This window comes from Canis lupus, chromosome 19 (assembly GCF_011100685.1).
Source record: "Canis lupus familiaris isolate Mischka breed German Shepherd chromosome 19, alternate assembly UU_Cfam_GSD_1.0, whole genome shotgun sequence".
Classification (NCBI taxonomy): domain Eukaryota; kingdom Metazoa; phylum Chordata; class Mammalia; order Carnivora; family Canidae; genus Canis; species Canis lupus.
The window spans coordinates 3,097,530-3,117,344 of NC_049240.1; the positions used below are offsets into that span (position 1 = coordinate 3,097,530).

Sequence of the window (19,815 nt, forward strand, 5' to 3'; positions counted from 1 at the left end):
TTAAAAACAATCGTTTAATATAATATTTTACTACATGTTAGTACTGAATAGAAATGCATTTAAGTAAGTAAGTAAATGCATTTAAGTAAGTCTGCTATTTAAAAAATAAAACAAAAAGAAAAAAAAAAAATAAAAAATAAAAAATAAAACAAAAAGGCAACCTACTGAATGGGAGAAGATATTTACAAATAATATACCTCTGATAAGGGGTTAATATCCTAAATATATGAAGAATTTATACAACTCAACACTAAAAAAGCAAGCCAATGAAAAAATGGTCAGATAACCTGAATAGACGTTTTTCCAAAGAAGCCATTTGGATGGCCAACAGATACATGAAAAGATGCTCAACATGAGTCATCATCAGAAAATGCAAAGCAGAACCGTAATGAAATAGTACTTCACACTGGTCAGAATGGCCAAAATAAAAAAATCACAGGAAATAACAAGTATTGGCAAGGGTGTGGAGAACAAGGAACCCTCGGGCACTGTTGGTGGGAATGCAAACTGGTGCAACTACTGTGGAATATAATATGGAGGTTCCTTAAAAAATTAAAAATGGAATTACCATATGATCCAGTAATTCCACACTGGATATTTACCCAAAGAAAATGAAATACTAATTGGAAAAGGTATACGTACCCCACGTTTTTATAGTGTTATTTACAATAGCCAAATTATGGAAGCAGCCCAAGAGTCCATTAATAGATGAATGGATAAAGAAGATGTGGTGTGTAAACACAACGGAATATCATTCAGCCACAAAAAAGAATGAAATATGCGCATTTGCAACAACATGGATGGAGCTAGAGAGTATAATGCTAAGTGAAAAAAATCAGAGAAAGACACATACAATATGATTTCACTCATAGGCCCAATCTAAGAAACAAAACAAATGAGCAAAGGAAAAAAAAAAAGACAAACCAAGAAATAGACTCTTTCTTTGTGGGGGAGGCCAGAGGGCAAGGGAGACTCTTAAGCAGGCTCCACACCTACTGCAGAGCCTGACATCACAACCTGAGATCATGCCCTGAGCTGAAATCAAGAGTGAGACACTTAACCGGTTGAGCCATCCAGCTGCCCCAAGAAATAGACTCAACGATAGAGAACAAAGCAGAGGTTACCAAAAGGATGTGGGTGGGGGAGTGGGTGAAATAGGGGAGGAGAATGAAGAATACACTTTTCATGATGAGCACTGGGTAACGTACAGAATTGATGAATCACCACATTGTACACCTGAAACTTATGTAACTCTGCATGTTAACCATACTGGAATAAAAATTAGAGAATATGGGATGCCTGGGTGGCCCAGTCAGGGAAGCGTCTGACTCTTGATTCTGGCTCAGGTCATGATCTCAGGGTCGTGAGATCCAGCCCCTCATCTGGGTCTGTGCTCAGCAGGGAGTCAGTTTAAGATTATGTCTCTTCAAAAAAAAAAAAATTATATCTCTTCCTTGCCTTCCACCCCTCCCCCTGGGGTGCTTGCTCTCTCTCTCTCTCTCTCAAATAAATGAATCTTTTAAAAATTATTGAGTATATAAATTTGAGATGCATTTTTATGAACTTTCTACATATACAGTATACAAAATCATTCTCAACACTCATAGTAGTTTCAGATATTTGCTTCAATAGGATTGCTGTCACAGGTCATCTTTCTTATTTTTATTTTTAATTTTTATTTATTTTTATTTTTTATTAAAGATTTTATTTATTCATTTATTCATGAGAGGCACACAGAGAGAGAGCCAGGGAAACAAGCAGGCTCCTCTCAGGGAGCCTGATGCAGGACTTGATCCCAGGACCCTGGGATCATGTCCTAAGACCAAGGCAAATGCTCAACCTCTGAGCCCCCCAGGTGTCCCTTATTTTTATTTTTAATGAGATTAATCAAATATTTTTCCATAAAGTATAATATTGGTTCTTTGTTTTAATCATATGTTTTTTTCCTACTTAAGAAGAAACTCAGGAGGGTGTACCTCAATGTAGCAATTAATGACTATAGAAAGAGAAAGAACAATGTAGTCTGAAAGAAATGGATAAAAAATACAAAAGATTTCATCTATGTCATTGAAATAAAAAGAAGGGAACAGAAAATGATAGCTGGTACAACAGTAGAAAATACATGCTTTAACTGAAACCTTTTTGTATCTCAACTTGTATTTTATTATACTTATGAAGAAAAAGCTAAAAAATAAAAATAAAATTTAAAAAGCTAAGAAAGTTTTATTTAATTTTTAAATATTAAAACAGAATTCTGACATAAAACAATATAACCCAAAATTCTGCCATCCATATATGCAATAAAAAGGGAGTATATTTGGCTTATTACGGAAGATTGTTGTTTCTCTTATTTTTCCCAGGAAAAATGTGCAGAACGAAATAAGCACATTCGTATTCGATATAAACCTTCTCTTTTCCAGCATGTGGGTATACAGTCATCATTCCCTGGAAGAGAACAATATTCCAAAGTAAGATTTTGAAATGTAACTTGAGTAATATACAATGTCTCATGAACTTGTAAAGTAGTGTTTAGAAAAGGGATGAAAATACGAGACTGTAAAATATGGTTGTTTAAACATAATTCATCTTATGGTAACTATATGTTGTGAAGAGCCATCATCTTTTCGAGACCCAAGTGATCTGTCATGGAGAGAAAAATCCAGCCTACGTAAACTTCTTTGCCTTACTGTTACAGCTGTATGATTCAAGTAATGACTACAAATGTGTTTTAAAAATCATGATAGAATTCACTATTTTAGTTTAATATTTAGAGTTATAGAGGAATATTTCTAAATAAAATGCCCCTGTTGTAGAATTTAAGTGTATCAGCATTCTTTTTTTTCAGATCACTATTTGCCATGTCAAGAAAAATTCGGTATTGTTTGATTTTTAATCATTCTTTAATTTTCCATCATTTTTGGAAGCAATGTTATTTGTAATTGACTTAGCCTCTTGGTACGGTAGAAAAAGCAGAGACTTTAGAGTCAAAACAACTAGTTTTTAGTTATGGTAAGAGCGGTTTAAATTAGGTGAGCCTTAAGATGTTTCCTACCTTTGAAAGAGTCTCCCTTTTTAGTTTCTTCATACAAAAAAACAGATGATTGCCTTACTCTTTTGTCAGTTGAAATGAGAGACACTTACATACACGTACTCCCATCATTTCATTCATTATTTATGACCTGCCCTCTTTCCACCTTTTCTACTCCTTATCTCTGTGTATTTGTTGTACTGCACTTCTTGGAACACTGCCTGAAAAATAGCATGAATTCAGTAAATTTAGCTATTAGCAATTAGGCAAAGTGAAATTCTAGATTAAAAGTGTTCATTAAGCAAAACAAGTGCCAGGAATAATGAAAATTTAACTGTTATGAATCTTGATGCAGAAAATAACACCATGAAAATACATAAAACATAGTCGCAGGTGATGCAGAAAGAAATTGATCAATACCATTCTATTTGTTGGTGCTATTATAGTGGGACTCTTTTCTTCCATTATACTATTTGCTGAATAAGGTATTTTAACCTTACCTTTGTAAATTCACAACCTACTAAGTAGAAAATTTAATCACTCATATTTCATATTATAATATAGCCTTTTCCCTTTTTATACCTCACCCAATGTAAAATAGAAATAAATAACAATTTAATGACATGTCAAAGGTAGTTGTACATTTTAAAAATTTATATTATTTTGTTACAATTATTTAATTATATTATTTTTAAAATTTCTTACAGGATATTTATTATTAGGAGTCTTATAATTCAAACACCTTCTTTCAAAATGATCGGCATCATTCTTTGGAAACAATGGCATAATAAGGATTAGTCTTAGTTCTCAATTTTCTTCATAGTGGATAAGAGACTTTATCATATACAAAAATTTAAACCTTTGACAATATAGTGGTAAGTATAAAAATTGATATATAGTAAATTATCAGATACTCGTTAGTTTTATTTTATATATTTTGTGTCTTTTAAAAGTCTATACAGATAACTTTTTGATATACTAATATTTTGTCTTAGAAGAGTGAATAAGTGTTTTTTCCTTTTTTATCTTATACTTGTAGACATACAATGAATTTGGAGACAATACATCTGAGTTGGAAGCCTCATTCTTTCTTTCTTTTTTTTAGATTTTATTTATTTATTTGAGAGACCGAGAGCATGAGCAAGGGGAGGGGGAGGAGGAAAGGTAGAGGTAGAAGCAGACTCTCTGCTGAGCAGGGAGCCCAATGTGGGACTCGATCCCAGGACCCCAGGATCATGATCTAAGCCAAAGGCAGACACTTAACCCACTGAGCCACCCAGGTGCCCCTGAAGCCTCATTTTTATCAATAGATGCAACAATATGGATGAATCTCTAAAATTACTTTATGCTAAATGAAAAAAGCCATGATGCCAAAGACTATATACTATACGATTCAATTTGTATGGAGTGTTAGAAAAGCCAGATCCTGATACCTCATTTATGATTTTAATTTGCATTTCTTTAATGACCAATGATGTTGAGCATATTTTCATATGCTAGGTGCTAGTTGTGTGTGTATCTATATATATAAAATATAGATCCTTATGAAATATGGATTTAATGAAATGTATGTATATATTTTGTGAAATGTCTTAAGTATTGGTCCATTTAAAAAATTGGGTTGTTCACCTGTTTGTTTTTTTGAATTGTTATAGTTCCATATAGTCTGACCACAAGTCTCAGTTTATGGCTTGCTTTTTCACTTTCTTAATAATGCCTTTTAATGAACAAAAGATTTTAACTTTGATAGAGTGCACTCCACCCAAGCCTTCACTCTGTCCATATAGTTATGTGACTGGTTTGCTCAGTATTCAATAATGTTATAATGAGAGTATAAATGCTGTTTACACTTAAGCTACAAAGTATGTTCTATTCTTCTTTTATTATACGACTTTTTTTAGTTTTAAATCAGCTTTTTTTTATGTACTTACCACTAATTCACCCTCAGATTCCCTGTGAATTATCCAAATCTGTTCTCGGTGTATTCAAACATTTTAAAAACCGTGGATGAATGCTGAATATTTTTCAAATGCTTATCTGCATTTCCTAATGCCGCTTCCTAATCTTGAAAAATATTTCTCCTGCAACCGGACAGTTCTAGCAGATATTTTAGGAACCAGGGGGTTGATTTTCCCATTTTCTGTATCCCAAATCTGCAACATACTTGGTCTACTTATTTGTTTTAGTAAACCACACCCCTCAGTAATTTCTTGAGAAAGATCATATGGGAGGTAAATTCTTGGAGAACTAAAACATCTTAAAATGACTGCAATCTATCAGACTTAATCATTAGGGTGGCTAGGCAAAGAATTCTGAATTCTGATTTTTGAAGGTATTCACGAGTGTAACCAGTGAAAAGTAGTGAAAGCCATTCTGATTCCTGTTTCTTGGTATAGGACCCATTTCCCCCTCCGTCAGCCTTTAAAATTTTTATCGTATTTAGAATTCTACAATTTCATGATGGTATGTGTCTATTTTTATCAATTGTTCTTAATATTTGGTAGGGCTTTTTAATCTGAAAACTCATGTTTCAATTCTGGAAAATACAAATTACTTTGCTGATACATTTTCTGCTCTATTTTCTATGTTATTTTTAAGGAACTCCAAAATGGGGGGGGGGGAGGCAGTTTTCATTGATTGGTTGGTTTTTGTCTTTACTATTATAGCTTTAATGTCTAAGGACCCCTTTTGTGCTCCTACTGTTATCATCCCCTTTTATAACACTTGGTTCTTGTTTTATGTTTGAAATGGTTCCACTTAACCCTCTCAGGATTTTAATAGTTGGTTTGTTTTTTTTTAAGATTTTTAAAAAATTTCTTCTTCCTGCAGTTTCTATTTCCTCTGAGTTCTCTTGTTGTTGGTCACTGTTGCTAAGGGCTTCATCATGTATGTAGTGGTCAGAGATTGTTCAGGTGGAGAAAGCGGGTTGGAGCCTCCGAGCACATGGCTGAACCTGCGCGTTCCACTGTAGGGCAGGAGTGGCTCAGCTCTTTCCCTAAGGAATTAGCCGGGTTAGTGCCTGGGTCTTGCTGCATGGGCCAGTCAGATTGCTGGAGAGTCTGGGAGCCAGGTGGGCAAAGATAGCTGGGCCTTTCAGTATTCACTTTGTCAGTATTTACTTATGTGTCCCGTTGTTGTTTTAAAGATTTGTGTGTTTGTTTGTTTATGGGGCGGGGGGGGCGGGTGGGCTGAGGCAGAGGGAGATCGAGAACTTCAAGCAGACTCCCTGCCAAGTGCAGAGCCCAACGAGGGGAGGGGGGCCAGATCTCACGTCTTGAAATCCTGACTCTGAGGTCACGACCTGAGCCTAAGTCAAGAGTCAGAGGCTTAATGGGCTGAGCCACCTGGGTGCCCCTATTTGGCCTACTTAGCATTCTTGTCCCTCCCCTGGTTTGAGTCTAGATACCACATGTTTGCCTTTTCTGAGAATTACCCTTCAACAGTGAAGGAAAGCTAATCACTTGGCTCCATGGGGTGGGAGAGGATCTTTAGAGCTTTACCCACTGCCAAGACTTGGAGCCATCCTCATGGTTTGCCCCCTTCCCCTCGTTTGTAGCTGTGGGGGGCTTTCTGCGCTGCAGACTGTGCTCCCTGCTTCCCAGCAGCTTCAGACAGCGCCCTCAGACCTCCGACTGGTCCATTGTCTGCTCTCCCGTTCCAGCTGTAAGATCTTGGGTCTTTAACCTGCCCTTATGGCCAAGTCATTTCTAGAAAGTAAAGAGTTGTGTCTGATCCGCCGTCCTTATGGGGCCTGCTGCTGTTTCCTTCCCGAGCTTTTACTTTCCAGCCCGTTTGCTTTTTAACCTACAAAAACAAATTTTAATTACCAGGACTTTCCGTTGATTCTTTTGATGCACACAGTAGCCTTGCTACCTTTCGGAGAAAGTTCCTTATGCCCAGGCATTAGTCCCCAGGGCCTGTGTCATCCCCCATTGGAACTGCTCCCCGAACCCGTCGTTGCCGTCCTCCTCACTCCCTGCTTCCCGGGGCGAACCTGGGGCGCCCCCCCTCAGAATGCCCTTCCCCACCAAGGGCCCGTGTCGGTTACATCAGCAGGGACACCCCGGCAGAGCTGCAAGAGGCGCCCGAGAGGGCGCAGGCCCCGCTGTGGGCAGGAGGCCGGGCTCAGCACTGGCGCTCCCCTGGCTCGCAGGGTCCTGGAAATGGCCCACGGCCCTGCTGAAGGCTTCCAGAGGTGGCCTCCTGACCTCTGACCCCCCCCCCCCCCCAGCAGTTGGGTTCGAGCCGCAGGCAGTGCATTTCTTTATTCAGACTCAAACCTCAGGGGCCGTGGGCCTCCTCGCCTGACCTCTGGCCTCTACTGTCCACGGTTTCCTGTGGCCTTCCTCCAGGACCTGGGGGTGTGGGGCCATCTGCTGCTCACGGTGTACAGAAGCTCCTCTTCCGAGTGGGGGCGACCCCAGTCTTGAGGGGTATCGACTCCATCTCCACCAAGGCTCCAGCACCTCTGGCTTTGGGTCAGTCCTGAGGGCCGGGCCCACCGCCTCCCCAGCTGGCTCTCCTGTGTTTCTGGAACTTGAATTCTTCCCCTGCTAATCAAGTTGCATCTGCTTTCCATCTAACGCTCCCTGTGCATGGTTTATGTGCATGGAAGGGTGTTCGTGCAGGGTTACCTTCTGACGCTTCAGCAGGAAAAGAGGCACAGAACACAGTCAGGAGCGTGCGTTATCTATACACATACCACTCCGCGGACACGTGGGTGCATTTCCATAAAGATGACCTGTGTTCTGTGCGTTTCAATTAGACCTGCATCAGGCTAAAAGGTTTTTTCTTTTTTCTTTTCTTTCTTTCTTTTTTTTTTTAATGGGACTGAGATCAGCAAAAGTTTGAAGAAGGTAGCTCGGCTGGCCAATTTCCCAGGAGCCTTTATCCGTCATGCTCTCAGCCCCCTGTCTTTCTCTTCTACTAGCTCCTTTCAGGACGTCTCCCTTCTTTCCTGCAAGAACAAGAAGACTGCCAGCACCTCGTGGTTTCCCTCCCATGGTAGGGATTGGAGACGCCTTTAGCACCCTGCGCTGCAACCACGTGGCTTTATCAAAAACAACTTCAGGGGCAGCCCCGGTGGTGCAGCAGTTTAGCGCCGCCTGCAGCCCGGGGTGTGATCCTGGAGACCCAGGATCGAGTCCCACATCGGGCCCTGCATGGAGCCTGCTTCTCCCTCTGCCTGTGTCTCTGCCTCTCTCTTCGCTCTCTCAGAATGAATAAATAAATCTTTTTTTAAAAAAAGAAAAAAAAAACAACTTCAGGGAACCAAGGAACCGTCCGTTTGCTAAGTTTGCTAAGACTGTTAGATATTTAAAATTGGATGTTTCCAAACTGATGAAAGAGCTGCAGAATGGATTACTACCCCTTTCATTTTCCAAAGGGTGTATTTCAAAATGGAATAGAATTCAACCGTACAAGCTTTTTAGCCTTGTATGTATTCTTCAAGCAATATGCACATACCTGGCGAAGAATCAATAAAAAGAGGTGCTCACAGTAAGAGGAAGCAACCGCCTGCACTTCCCCAGCCTTGTCTCACTCGCCAGAGGCAATGGCACTTCATCATTTCTGGTTTGCATGCCCCTGGTAGTTTCCTTCATATTGCTACGTAATATGCTTCTGCTGCTAATTTTTATTTATCTGCATGATTTTTCCTGCAGTATAGATGGGTATTTAGCTCAGATGCTTACTCATTTTATTATGTCTTAGTCAGTTTGGGCTGCTATGACAAAAAAGAACACAGACCAGGTGGCTGTTTAGGAAAGAAATTTATTTCTCACAGTTTTAGACGTTGGAAGTCCAAGATCAGGGTGCCAGCGTGGGGCTTTGGGTGAGAGCCCACTCCCTGGTTTGTAGACTGTTGTCTCCTGACTACATCCTCACACGGCCAGGAGTAGACAAATCTCTAGTCTCTTTATCCCCCTATAAAGGCATTAAACTCATTCACGAACGTTCCACCCTCGGGACCTAATTATCTCCCAAAGGCCCCATTTCCAAATACACTGAGGATTTAAGACTTCAACGTATGACTTTGAGGAAGGAGACACAAATAGCCGATAGCATATCATGACTATTTTGCTCCTTTCTTTTGTAACTACTCTTTTCTGAAAGAATAATCAAATCTTAAATTTATGGAATTGATCTTCTATATGTCATAGCTCTTATCTACTGTCACCTGTTTTTCTACGTACTAGGTGGGTTCCTTGACTAACTTTCCTCACAAATGTTTCATTTTTATTGTTCCTTTTTTCCTACCCTGTACTCATTTTGCGGATACAATTTTCCTAAAATCTCAAGAGTATTAATTAGATCTTCTCGTGAAACATTTTTAAAGTTCTCTTCTGTATTTTGAATGAGCTGGGTTTTTCCTGTGACCAGATCACTCTGCTTGTCTATTTTGATCCGTCTCTGTCAGGTTGTACGCTTTCGTCAAATATTCAGCGAGTCTCGGTTGTCTGGTGACAATGAGTAATTTATTTCCTCTCCTTCCTCTTTCCTCCCCTGACACTGCATTTGTCTTCATATTCCTTCATAAAATTGAAAGGAATGAGATTTCCTGAGAGTCTTTGGTACATGGGTAGGATGTGTTGGCCTACACACTTTGCTTTAGAGTATGCGGGGGCCTGGGTTGTGATTGTTTTGTGTTTTTTTTTTGTTTTTTTTTTTTTGCTGTTGTTTTGTTTTGTTTTGTTTTCCCAGTGATTTGAGAGAAGGGGCAACAACATAACCAAAATGCAGAGAGCTTTGTTCTGGGGCATTAGTTCCCACACTGCCTGCGGTGGCTCCATCCAGGTGGCACATTCGGCTTTCCTCAGGTAAGGCTATGTGTGTGAGTGGCCCAGGGCTTGAAGGCCTTCCTGTGGGGTGCTCCTGACACAGACCCCCTTCCTTCTCCAGGGTCAGCCCTAGTTTGGCTCCTGTCTTTCATCAAACTTGCCACCTCCATTCCAGCCCTGTCCCCGGTGCTGAGGTCACAGATTCCTCGGCTCTGCTGTCAGTCCCCACTTTTCCATCAGATTTATGTCTTTTGTTTATTTGATTAAACGTCTCCTCAGCTGAGAGCCCCCTCCATGCTTTACGTAGTCTGGAGTTACATCTTTCCTTTCCTGTGCATTTATGATCATTTCAGTGGGGCCTAGCTGTCCACCACCTAGAACCAGTTTAGATATGACATTTCAACTTTTTTCAACTTTTCATTTTATTAAGTAAAATAAAATCTACACTCATGACCCCAGCAAGATAAATGTCACTCTCCTTTCTTTTTTTATTTATTTATGATAGTCACACACAGAGAGAGAGGGGCAGAGACATAGGCAGAGGGAGAAACAGGCTCCATGCACCAGGAGCCCGACGTGGGATTTGATCCCGGGTCTCCAGGATCGTGCCCTGGGCCAAAGGCAGGCGCCAAACCGCTGCGCCACCCAGGGATCCCTCACTCTCCCTTCTTTAACCCGGTCCAACATAGCAGCATGAGTATTGCTACACTTTCCTAAATTAAGTCTTTAAAATATTTTTTATGTAAAATTTGTGCCTTTTTTAAATAAATTTTTTATTGGTGTTCAATTTACCAACATATAGAATAACACCCAGTGCTCATCCCGTCAAGTGCCCCCCTCAGTGCCCGCCACCCAGTCACCCCCCCCCCCCCCCGCCCACCTCCCTTTCCACCACCCCTTGTTCGTTTCCCAGAGTTAGGAGTCTTTCATGTTCTATCTCCCTTTCTGAAATTTGTGCCTTAAACAGTTTATGCTACTCATAAAACTTTTTAAAACATAAGATAAATTTTCTAGAGCTCATTATGGAGAAAAATAGTTTGGTTTATTTCTATTCATCTAGCTTGTAGGTCAAAATGATAATAAATGAAAAATTTGTCTTAGTGATAAATTAGTTGAGTTTTAAGTTTTTAAAAATTTTGACTATTTCATAAGTTTAAGTGTTCTTTTATCATCTCATGTTCTATACCTATAATGAACATAAAATAAATTTCTTTTAGAAACAAATACTTCTGTACAAATAACTTCTGAAAACTCAAATAAGATACTTAAAACTCAAATAAGATAGTTACATTTTGTGGAACCTGGGTGGCTCAGTCAGTTAAATGTCCGACTCTTGGCTTCGGCTCAGGTCATGATCTCAGGGTCGTGGGATCCCCCCCGCCCCCACATCGGGCTCCTCACTCAGTGCAGAATCAGTTTGGGATTCCCTCTCCCTCTGCCCCTCCTCCTGCTCTCTCTTTCTCTTTCTCTAAAATAAATAAATCTTTTTTTAAAAAAAGATACTTTAAAGTTTTTCTGTTGATAAGCAAGAAAATAGTATGTTTCTATAAATTTGCTACTGCTTCATTCTACATGAAAAGTTAACTTTTGTTTTACTGCAGTTACTGGGCAACAGGGCAAAATGTTTCTGTGTGCTGGAAGTAGGGTTACCAGGTAAAATACAGGATACCCACTCAACCTTGAATTTAAACACAGACTTTTTTTTTTTTTTTTTTGTATGTATGACCCATTTGTTTTATTGCTGTTGCAAAATCTGGTAAGCCTACTGGAGGTGATGAAGTAGATGAATATTTCCCATCAAAATGCTTTAACTGAATTATTTGAGTTTATGCGTTTGACTTTCATTAAAGAATGATGTACGGCATATTTGCATTTCCTTCAAAACTGTTATTTCAAGTTTTATGTTTCTTTTCTATGTAAAGGTATATGTGACAGCTTTCTCTTAGAAGTTGGAGCTAGAAAAAAAAATGTTCTTTCCCAAAGAATTGTCATAATTCCTTTTGCCTATTGTGGGTATTTTTGTTCCCTTTGACTGACAAGAAATTCAAAACTAATTTCATATGAAATGTAGTACACAGATTATCTTTTATTCACAGCAAAATTTCTCCAGTTCTAATTTTATAATAAGTCTCTGATTTTCTTTCATATGTTAGTGTTAAAAGATTATGTTTTTACTTTGTTATCCTAAATATTTTCAATATTTATTTAATTTAAAATTTAAAAAATAAAAGTAAAGTGAATGTTTAAAAATATCCATACCTTATTTATAACAGTTAGTTGGCTTTAATGATAATCCAACAATATAGATTTTCCAGGTATCCCAGTGATGGAAGTCCAGTTTCAATAATTTTAACACCATGACTGTATTAAAACTGATATTGTCTAATACATCTTAAGAATCAAATCTTTTGCCAATGTAAAATTATCTTCTCTATAAGGGAAAAGTGTGGTCAAAAGGACATAGTAAGGAAAGAATATTGTCAAAAATGTTCATGAAAATAATTACATCCTTGTGAATTAGTTATTTCTAGATGTTACAGATTTCTTGTTTTTATTTCAGAAAATATGAAGAATAATAAGTGTAACAAGAAAAAAACTCTGTAATACCTTGAAACCTCAGATAACCTTACTTGCTCATGGCATCTTTCAGAAATTATAATAATGAAAATGCATAATTGTATAGAAGAGGAGAAAATAGAACTACTAGGCTTGGAAGTATTAAACTACCTCTTATGTCAAGAAAAATTAGAATGTTTATTTATGATGTTTGTACCACTACTATTACAATTTAATTTAAAAATAGTAAAGGCAAGTAAGTTTTTGAAAATTAAGAAATGTATTTTGTTAAAAAAAAAAAAAGAAATGTATTTTGTTGACTTGGATAGTGATGCTACCACATAATCTCAATAAATAACTACAAGTTTAGAAACTTGCCATTGTCATGAACAGGTTCTGTGTCAATTAGTATAGGTTCTTATCCATTTTGTTAGGATATCTGAAGAAATAGAAGGCACAATTTAAGCAAGCCTGAGTCTGGCAGTGCCACAGTATCTTCTTGTCTTTTAAATAAATGCATTTGAAACTAAAAACTTACCCCTAAGTGCCATTTGAGCTGATTACCAACCTCTTGATATTTAAATATTCTGATAGCATTCAGTTCTAAAGATTTTATAATTTCTCGTATTATTACCTTCTTAGCTCATGGGTTATTTGGGAGTGTGTTCTCTTTTTTTTTTTTTTTTTCAAATATATTGGGTTTTGCCATCTTTTACTATTGATTTCTCAATTATACTATTGTTAGCGAATTTTATCTGTGCGATAAGATTTGAGAATTGTTATGAATTCTTAGGTTTCATATGAATCTGAAAAGAATGTATAGTCTCTGTACACTCCCTTTAAAATATGTTGCATTCATTTGTTTTTTTAATAAGTGTTTTATGCCTTTAAAATGTCTTCTTAAAATATTCCTATTTAGTGGGTAAAGGATTCTCTTATATCAGGCTTTTTAATTTACTTCTTCAAGTTTTTAAAATTCTTACTAATTTTTGTCTGCTTGCTTGATCTGTTAGTTTCTTATAGGAGTCTATTACCCATTGTCCATTCTTCTTGTTACTCTATTGAATTTTACTTTATTTATTTTGTGAAATAAGAGATTTTTTCTTCTGATTCCTCAATAAAATATGAAAATTGTACTTTATACTGCTGTATTATCTATCCTTGAGGGCCAAAACTTTACATACTTACCTTCGTCTGAACTGCATTACATACCAACATACAAGAAGAATATGAAAGCTGAACTGTTCAAATGTGTCCATCTCATTCTGCCCTTTTAGAAGAGAAGCAGCAATATGTCAAGTATATTTCAGTAAAGCGGCTGGTGGGGGACATCACGTTACATGTATGTTACAAAAATTTTTAATTTGACTTAAATTTTGGGCCAAAGTACCCTGAGAGTAGCAGACGATAGAAGGAAAGAGAGAGAGAGAGAGAGAGAGAAAGAGAGAGAGAGGTTGAAGAGCGACCTTAAAGATTCAACCCAATAGCTGCGTCCTTAATGAAATAATTCCAGGACAGAGAGTTGGATGGTCAGCACAAAGCATTTCCAGAAAACGTTCATAGTGCAGCCAGGACAGATGCCCCCAGTTTCCATCCCCATCCCTGCTACCCAAATGCTGACATTTGTTTCACTCACCACCCATGGTGTCTGGTCTGAGGTGTATGAGGAAGGGGCAGTTTGGAGAACCCCTGACACCCATCTGGGATATAGCACAGCAAAAATGCTTATTGCTTGGTTTGGGCATTTGTTTATAGCATTCATGGTGATTTTGCTGTTTCAAATCACTTTCCTGGGAATCCCTGGGTGGCTCAGTGGTTTAGCGCCTGCCTTTGATGCAGGGCCTGATCCTGGAGTCCCGGGATCGAGTCCCACGTTGGGCTCCCTGCATGGAGCCTGCTTCTCCCTCTGCCTGTGTCTCTGCCTCTATCTCTCTCTGTCTCTCATGAATAAATAAATAATAAAAATCTTTAAAAAAATCACTTTCCTTTGAGCATATACACAAAGGCATGTGATGTATTTATGCCCCTGGCTCAATATAGCAGATGAGTTTGGAGAAATCATATTCAGACAAGATTCTAATGAAAAAAAAATTTTCCGTTGAACACTGTGTTTGAAGTAAATAGAAGCTCTGCAAACTTTGGAGACATGATAGGTGAAATTCTCTCAGGTATTGAGATAAGCTACCAACAACTGCACCATCAAAGTATAAATAGAAACATGGTGATATTACTGATGTTAGTAGTAATAGCAAATGTGACAACACTCTTGGTTGGAAGAGCAAATTAACCTTGTATATTTTTATATGGACCTTCCACTCTGTGGCAGGTTCACAGCCCATTGTGAACAAAGAATGGGAGCTAAATCTGGGCAGGCATTTTTCCCATCAAAACCATCATCTGACTTTTTCCCCCCTTTCTTTACCTTTCCCCCCAATTACATTTTTAGATGCTATGTTATTTTTTTTTAAAGATTTATTTATTTATTTATGATAGAGAGAGAGAGAGGCAGAGACACAGGAGGAGGGAGAAGCAGGCTCCATGCCGGGAGCCTGACGTGGGACTCGATCCCGGGACTCCAGGATCAAGCCCTGGGCCAAAGGCAGGTGCTAAATCGCTGAGCCACCCAGGGATCCCCAATGCTATGTTATTAATAGCCAGTCATAGACAATGAATCCCCATTGACAGTATACGTCAATATACTGTCAGTATACAAACTTCCAATGAGGAAGTTTATGTAAGGGGTTTTTGTTTTGCTGATACTAGTTTTCTTTCTAAAAGTCCAGGTAAGGGGCAGCCCAGGTGGCTCAGCGATTTAGTGCCGCCTTCAGCCCGGGGCCTGATCCTGGAGACCCGGGATTGAGTCCCACGTCAGGTTGCCTGCATGGAGCCTGCTTCTGCCTCTGCCTGTGTCTCTGCCTCTCTCTGTGTGTGTCTCTCGTGAATAAATAAATCTTTAAAAAAAAAATAAAAGTCCAGGTAAAATGAGGATTTCTTGGGAGAATTTAGTTTACCGAAATTGATGTGAATAGAGACAAAGTATAAATCAATGAATTTTCATAGAAGAAATAGAACTAATTATGGAGACATAGGGACAAAGAGACAGCAGGTACAGATGATTGCACAAGGGAACCTAACTGAACTTTGAGAAATCGGAGAGTCCCAATGTTTTAAAATTGTTTCAGGAGTGCAAGAATCTGGGTAGGATTCTTGGTAATAGGCTTAAGGAGAAAAATCGTATGATTACAGATGCTGAAAGGGCCTTTGAAAAATGCAACACCTATTTTTAACTATTTTCTATAAGAATATTAAAGGGGCGCCTGGGTGGCTCAGCAGTTGAGTGTCTGCCTTTGGCCCAGGGAGTGATCCCAGGGTCCCGGATTGAGGCCCACATCAGGCCTTGCAGGGATAGAGTCCCACATCGGGTTCTTTGCAGGGAGCCTGCTTCTCCCTCGGCCTGTGTCTCTGCCTCTCTCTCTGTGTGTCTCTCATGAGTGAATAAATAAAATCTTTTAAAAAATATTAAAATTGCAATGAATGGATGCTTTCTCAACACAAAATTATGGGCCAGATGAAATTCACATATGAAAAATATATGTACTAAAAATTCTTTATATGAAATTAGATTCTCATTGGTTGTCCTATATTTTAACTTGCTAAGTATGACAATGATAGACACAGTGCATGTACCTCAATCCTAAAAATGTCTTTTTATTTAACGGGGAAACGCAAGGCATTTTTACTAGCCTTTCTAGGCTATTATTAGCATTTCTACTAATAGGGCAAATGATCCCCACTATCTCTAGGACTGTTAGGTTGTTCTGGCAATGTTAGCCAAAACAACTGTAGGCACAAGAGTTGGAAAATAAAAAGTAAAGTTCTATTTAAAGATAGCATGATACTCTAAGTGGAAAAAATCATGGGACTTAATCACAAATCTAAATAATTCAGCAAGATATCAGAATATAAATTTAACATCCAGAAATGAATAAGTTCTTAAAAGTGATCATAAACCCTTAGAATATGTGATGAATGAGAAAACCTCTAATAGCAGTGAAAAACATATTTAGGAATAAACCTAAGAAAAAATGTACAAAAGCAGGAGACTTTTAGAAGTGATAGTCCATCTTTTGATTGTGGAAGTGGTTTCAGAAGTGTGTACACTTGTCAAAACTCATCAGATTGTAAACTTTAAATGAATGATGTTTACTGTATGTAAATCTCAGTGATCTGGAGATAAACGTGCAAAACTATACAAAGAAAGCTATAAAACACTCCTAAAGTTCCAAGAGACTCAAGCAATTTCTTTCTTCTTGGATAGGACATCTCATCAAAATGTTCTTTTTAAGTTGACTTACAATTTTATTGTGATCCTGATAAATATGCCAACAATCTGAAACTTGGCATATTGATGTTAAAGTTCATATGGGAAAAAAAAAACATTCAGAAATGTCTAGAAAAGCTCTGAAGGAAGAGCCAGAAGGGAATCTAGGGGAACCAGATGCTAAAATATTTTTCAAAGCCTCTATTATTAAAACAGTGTGGTACTTTGTACTAGCACTTGAGTAGACAAATCAATGAAATAGAATAGAAAGTCCAGAAATAGGCTCAACCACATATGGTTATTTAGTAAATGATAAAAGCAGTATCTTAAATCAGTGGGCAAAGAGATGCTCTGATAAATGACATTGGGACAACTGGATGGACATTTGGAGAAATACAAGATTCACGTGCTCTACGAAAATAAACTTCAAGTGAATCAGAAATAAATTTATACAAGCATTAAAAGAAAATATGGGTGAATCTCTCTACAACCTGGGAGTTGGAAAAGGTATTTTAACTATGACTCAAAATCTGGATGCAATAAAAAGGAAGAACTTGCCCTTATATATAAAAATGTATCCAGCCTCACAAGTAAAAACTAAAACTACAATGAGATATCAAAAACTGCCCCATCATCAGGTTGACAAAAATTCAAAACCTAGCCAGTGGATTCCGTTTGGGTGAAGTTATATAGCAACAGACATTCTCATATACTGTCAATGGGGATACAAAATGATAGGACTCCTATGGAGGGGATTTGGTGGTATGTGAGGCAACTACATAGCATTTAAAACCACAGTGAGGGGGGCCTAGGTGGCTCTGCGGGTTGAGCAACAGACTTTTTTTTTTTTTAATTTCTTTTTATTGGAGTTCAATTTACCAAAATATAGCATAACACCCAGACTCTTGATTTCAGCTTAGGTCCTGATCTCAGGGTCTTAAGATCCAGCTCTGCCTGGGGCTCTGCACTCAGCGGGGAGTCTGCCTGAGACTCTCTCTCTCTCTCTCTCTCTCCCCCTTCCCCTGTTCACATTGTCTCTCTCTCAAATAGATAAATCTTTAAAAATAAAAATAAAACTACAGTGAGACATCAGCAGGGAGTCGGCCTGAGACTGTCTCTCTCTCTCCCCCTTCCCCTGCTTGCATTGTCTCTCAAATAGATAAATCTTTAAAAATAAAAATAAAACTACAGTGAGGCATCATCGATTGACCTCTGGAAAGACCTAGACTGACCTGGTACCAAGCAATGGTGAAAATGTAGCAGAACTGGAGCTCTCCTACGTTACTGGTGGGAGCATAAAAACAGCCACTTTGGAAAACAGCTCAGCACCTTCTCAGAGTCCAACCCATGCCTACCATATACATCGCAGCCATTCAAATCCAGTCAAGATTTACTATCAAAGATTGGTGAAAGCTACATGGTAAACTGGATGGGGGCAAAGAAGCTTGTGATTCAATCTCACCTCTATGCTATACTTTTATGTTCGGTGTGTGGTTTGTTAAAAGTACAGGCTCCGAGAGGGACACACCTGGATTCGAACCCTGTTTGTCAATCCAAGGCTCGAGCAAATGAGGATCTTCATTCAGTTCCTTGCCTGGGGGGTTGTGACGGTTAAACGAAATAATGAATGTCAAGCCCCTGGAGTACGGTGAGCACAATAAATGTCACCGATTCTTATTAAGAGCATTTCGGAAAGGAGAATGCATTTGTTATGCTGACACTTAATCCGTATTTATCACCCCCCCCTTCCAATGGGAAGGCTCCCTGCGGAGCGCAGGGACCTGGCATCCCTGGACATCCAGGGCTCTAGGGAAGGCCTGGGGTACTAACTGGACGCTGTTGGGGGGGGGGTCTGTAAAGCTCCATCCCCTTGGGAGCCCGGGGTCGGGCGACAGGTGCTCCTCGGGGGGCAAAGCCTGGGGTCCTGAGGGCCCGCCCCCTGCCAGGGGGCCCGCGCCTGCCGCCGTTTGCCCGGGGGGGGGGGGGGGCGGGGGCGGGGCGGGAGGAGCGGCCCCGCGGCGGTTGGGCCCCCGCTGCAGGTGCACCCCGCGCGCCTCCCGCCGCCGCTCCCCGCCTGGGCCGCACGCGCATGCGCGGTTGGCAGTCGCTGCTGGGCGGCCGCCGGCGGGATTGGCCTGGGGCGAGCGGGACCGGGTGGCAGCGCCTCGGACATCGGAGCTGCCGCTGCCGAACACGGGCCCGCAACACAGGTGCGTGGGGCCGGGGCCGCCTCCCCGCCGCCCCCTGCGCTCGTGCCGGGGTGCCGAGTCGGGAGTCCGGGCGGGGGCTCCGGGCCGCTCCCCTGGCCTCGGCGACCGCGGGGCCCCGCAGGGGGAGTCAGGCTCCGGGATGGAGGCGCCCGGGCGCGGGGCTTGGCGGCTCTCCGCGGGGGGGAAGCCCGCGCCGGGCGGCCGAGCTGGTGCCGCGCTGGGTCCCGCGTCCACCTGCCGCGTCCACCTGCCGCGTCCACCCGCCGCGTCCACCTGCCCCGTCCACCTGCCGCGTCCACCCGCCGCGTCCACCTGCCCCGTCCACCTGCTGCGTTCACCTAAGGCGTCCACCTGCCGCGCGCACCTGCCCCGTCCACCTTCCCCGTCCACCCGCCGCGTGCACCTGCCCCGTCCACCTGCCCCATCTACCTGCCGCTTCCACATGCGGCGTCCGCCTGCCCCGTCCACCTGCCGCGCGCACCTGCCCCGTCCACCTAAGGCGTCCACCTGCCGCGTGCACCTGCCGCGTCCACATGCGGCGTCCACCTGCCCCGTCCACCTGCCGCATGCACCTGCCGCGCGCACCTGCCCCGTCCACCTAAGGCGTCCACCTGCCGCGTGCACCTGCCGCGTCCACATGCGGCGTCCACCTGCCCCGTCCACCTGCCGCGTGCACCTGCCGCGTCCACCTGCGGCGCCGCGCCGACCGCCGTTACCCCAGCGGTTACCATTTCAGCCCCGTTCCAAGCTCGAGCCCCGGGGCGCGCTCCCGAGGGGTGTAGGGCCGGCCGGGGCGTGCGAGGGCGCCGCTCCCTCCACGCGCCACTTTGCACAAAAATGTGAGCAAGCCCCCAAAGGCTCCGGGCACGCAGTCCGCGCCTCCGTAAGGGCGGAGAGCCCCCAGGGAGGAGGGAGCGGGAG

General features: G+C 41.1%; 1 protein-coding gene and 1 long non-coding RNA gene across 6 annotated transcripts in view; one reads left to right on the forward strand and one right to left on the reverse strand.

Annotated features, from left to right (window-relative positions):
- Window positions 1-12,721, forward strand: part of MGAT4D (MGAT4 family member D) — a 51,790-nt gene extending 39,069 nt beyond the window's left edge. For 3 of the 4 annotated variants that reach the window (XM_038564580.1, XM_038564582.1, XM_038564583.1), the window contains exons 10-12: window positions 2,361-2,468; window positions 3,736-3,903; window positions 12,368-12,721. In XM_038564580.1, the coding sequence (XP_038420508.1) occupies window positions 2,361-2,468; window positions 3,736-3,750 (123 nt within the window). In that variant the 3' untranslated portion in view covers window positions 3,751-3,903; window positions 12,368-12,721. Of the gene's footprint in view, window positions 1-2,360; window positions 2,469-3,735; window positions 3,904-9,730; window positions 9,847-12,367 lie in introns of all 4 variants that reach the window. The other variant, XM_038564581.1, reaches the window with a different exon arrangement.
- LOC119864430 lies at window positions 2,204-19,393 on the reverse strand. Of its 2 annotated transcripts, none has more exons than XR_005373869.1 (4): window positions 19,324-19,393; window positions 18,147-18,278; window positions 13,552-13,633; window positions 2,204-2,445 (listed from the first exon to the last, which is right to left on the reverse strand). It is a non-coding gene; the product is annotated as an uncharacterized LOC119864430 (long non-coding RNA). The 2 variants fall into 2 exon arrangements; XR_005373868.1 differs by lacking the exon at window positions 19,324-19,393 and adding an exon at window positions 18,515-18,642.
- Window positions 19,394-19,815: the final 422 nt, after the last annotated feature.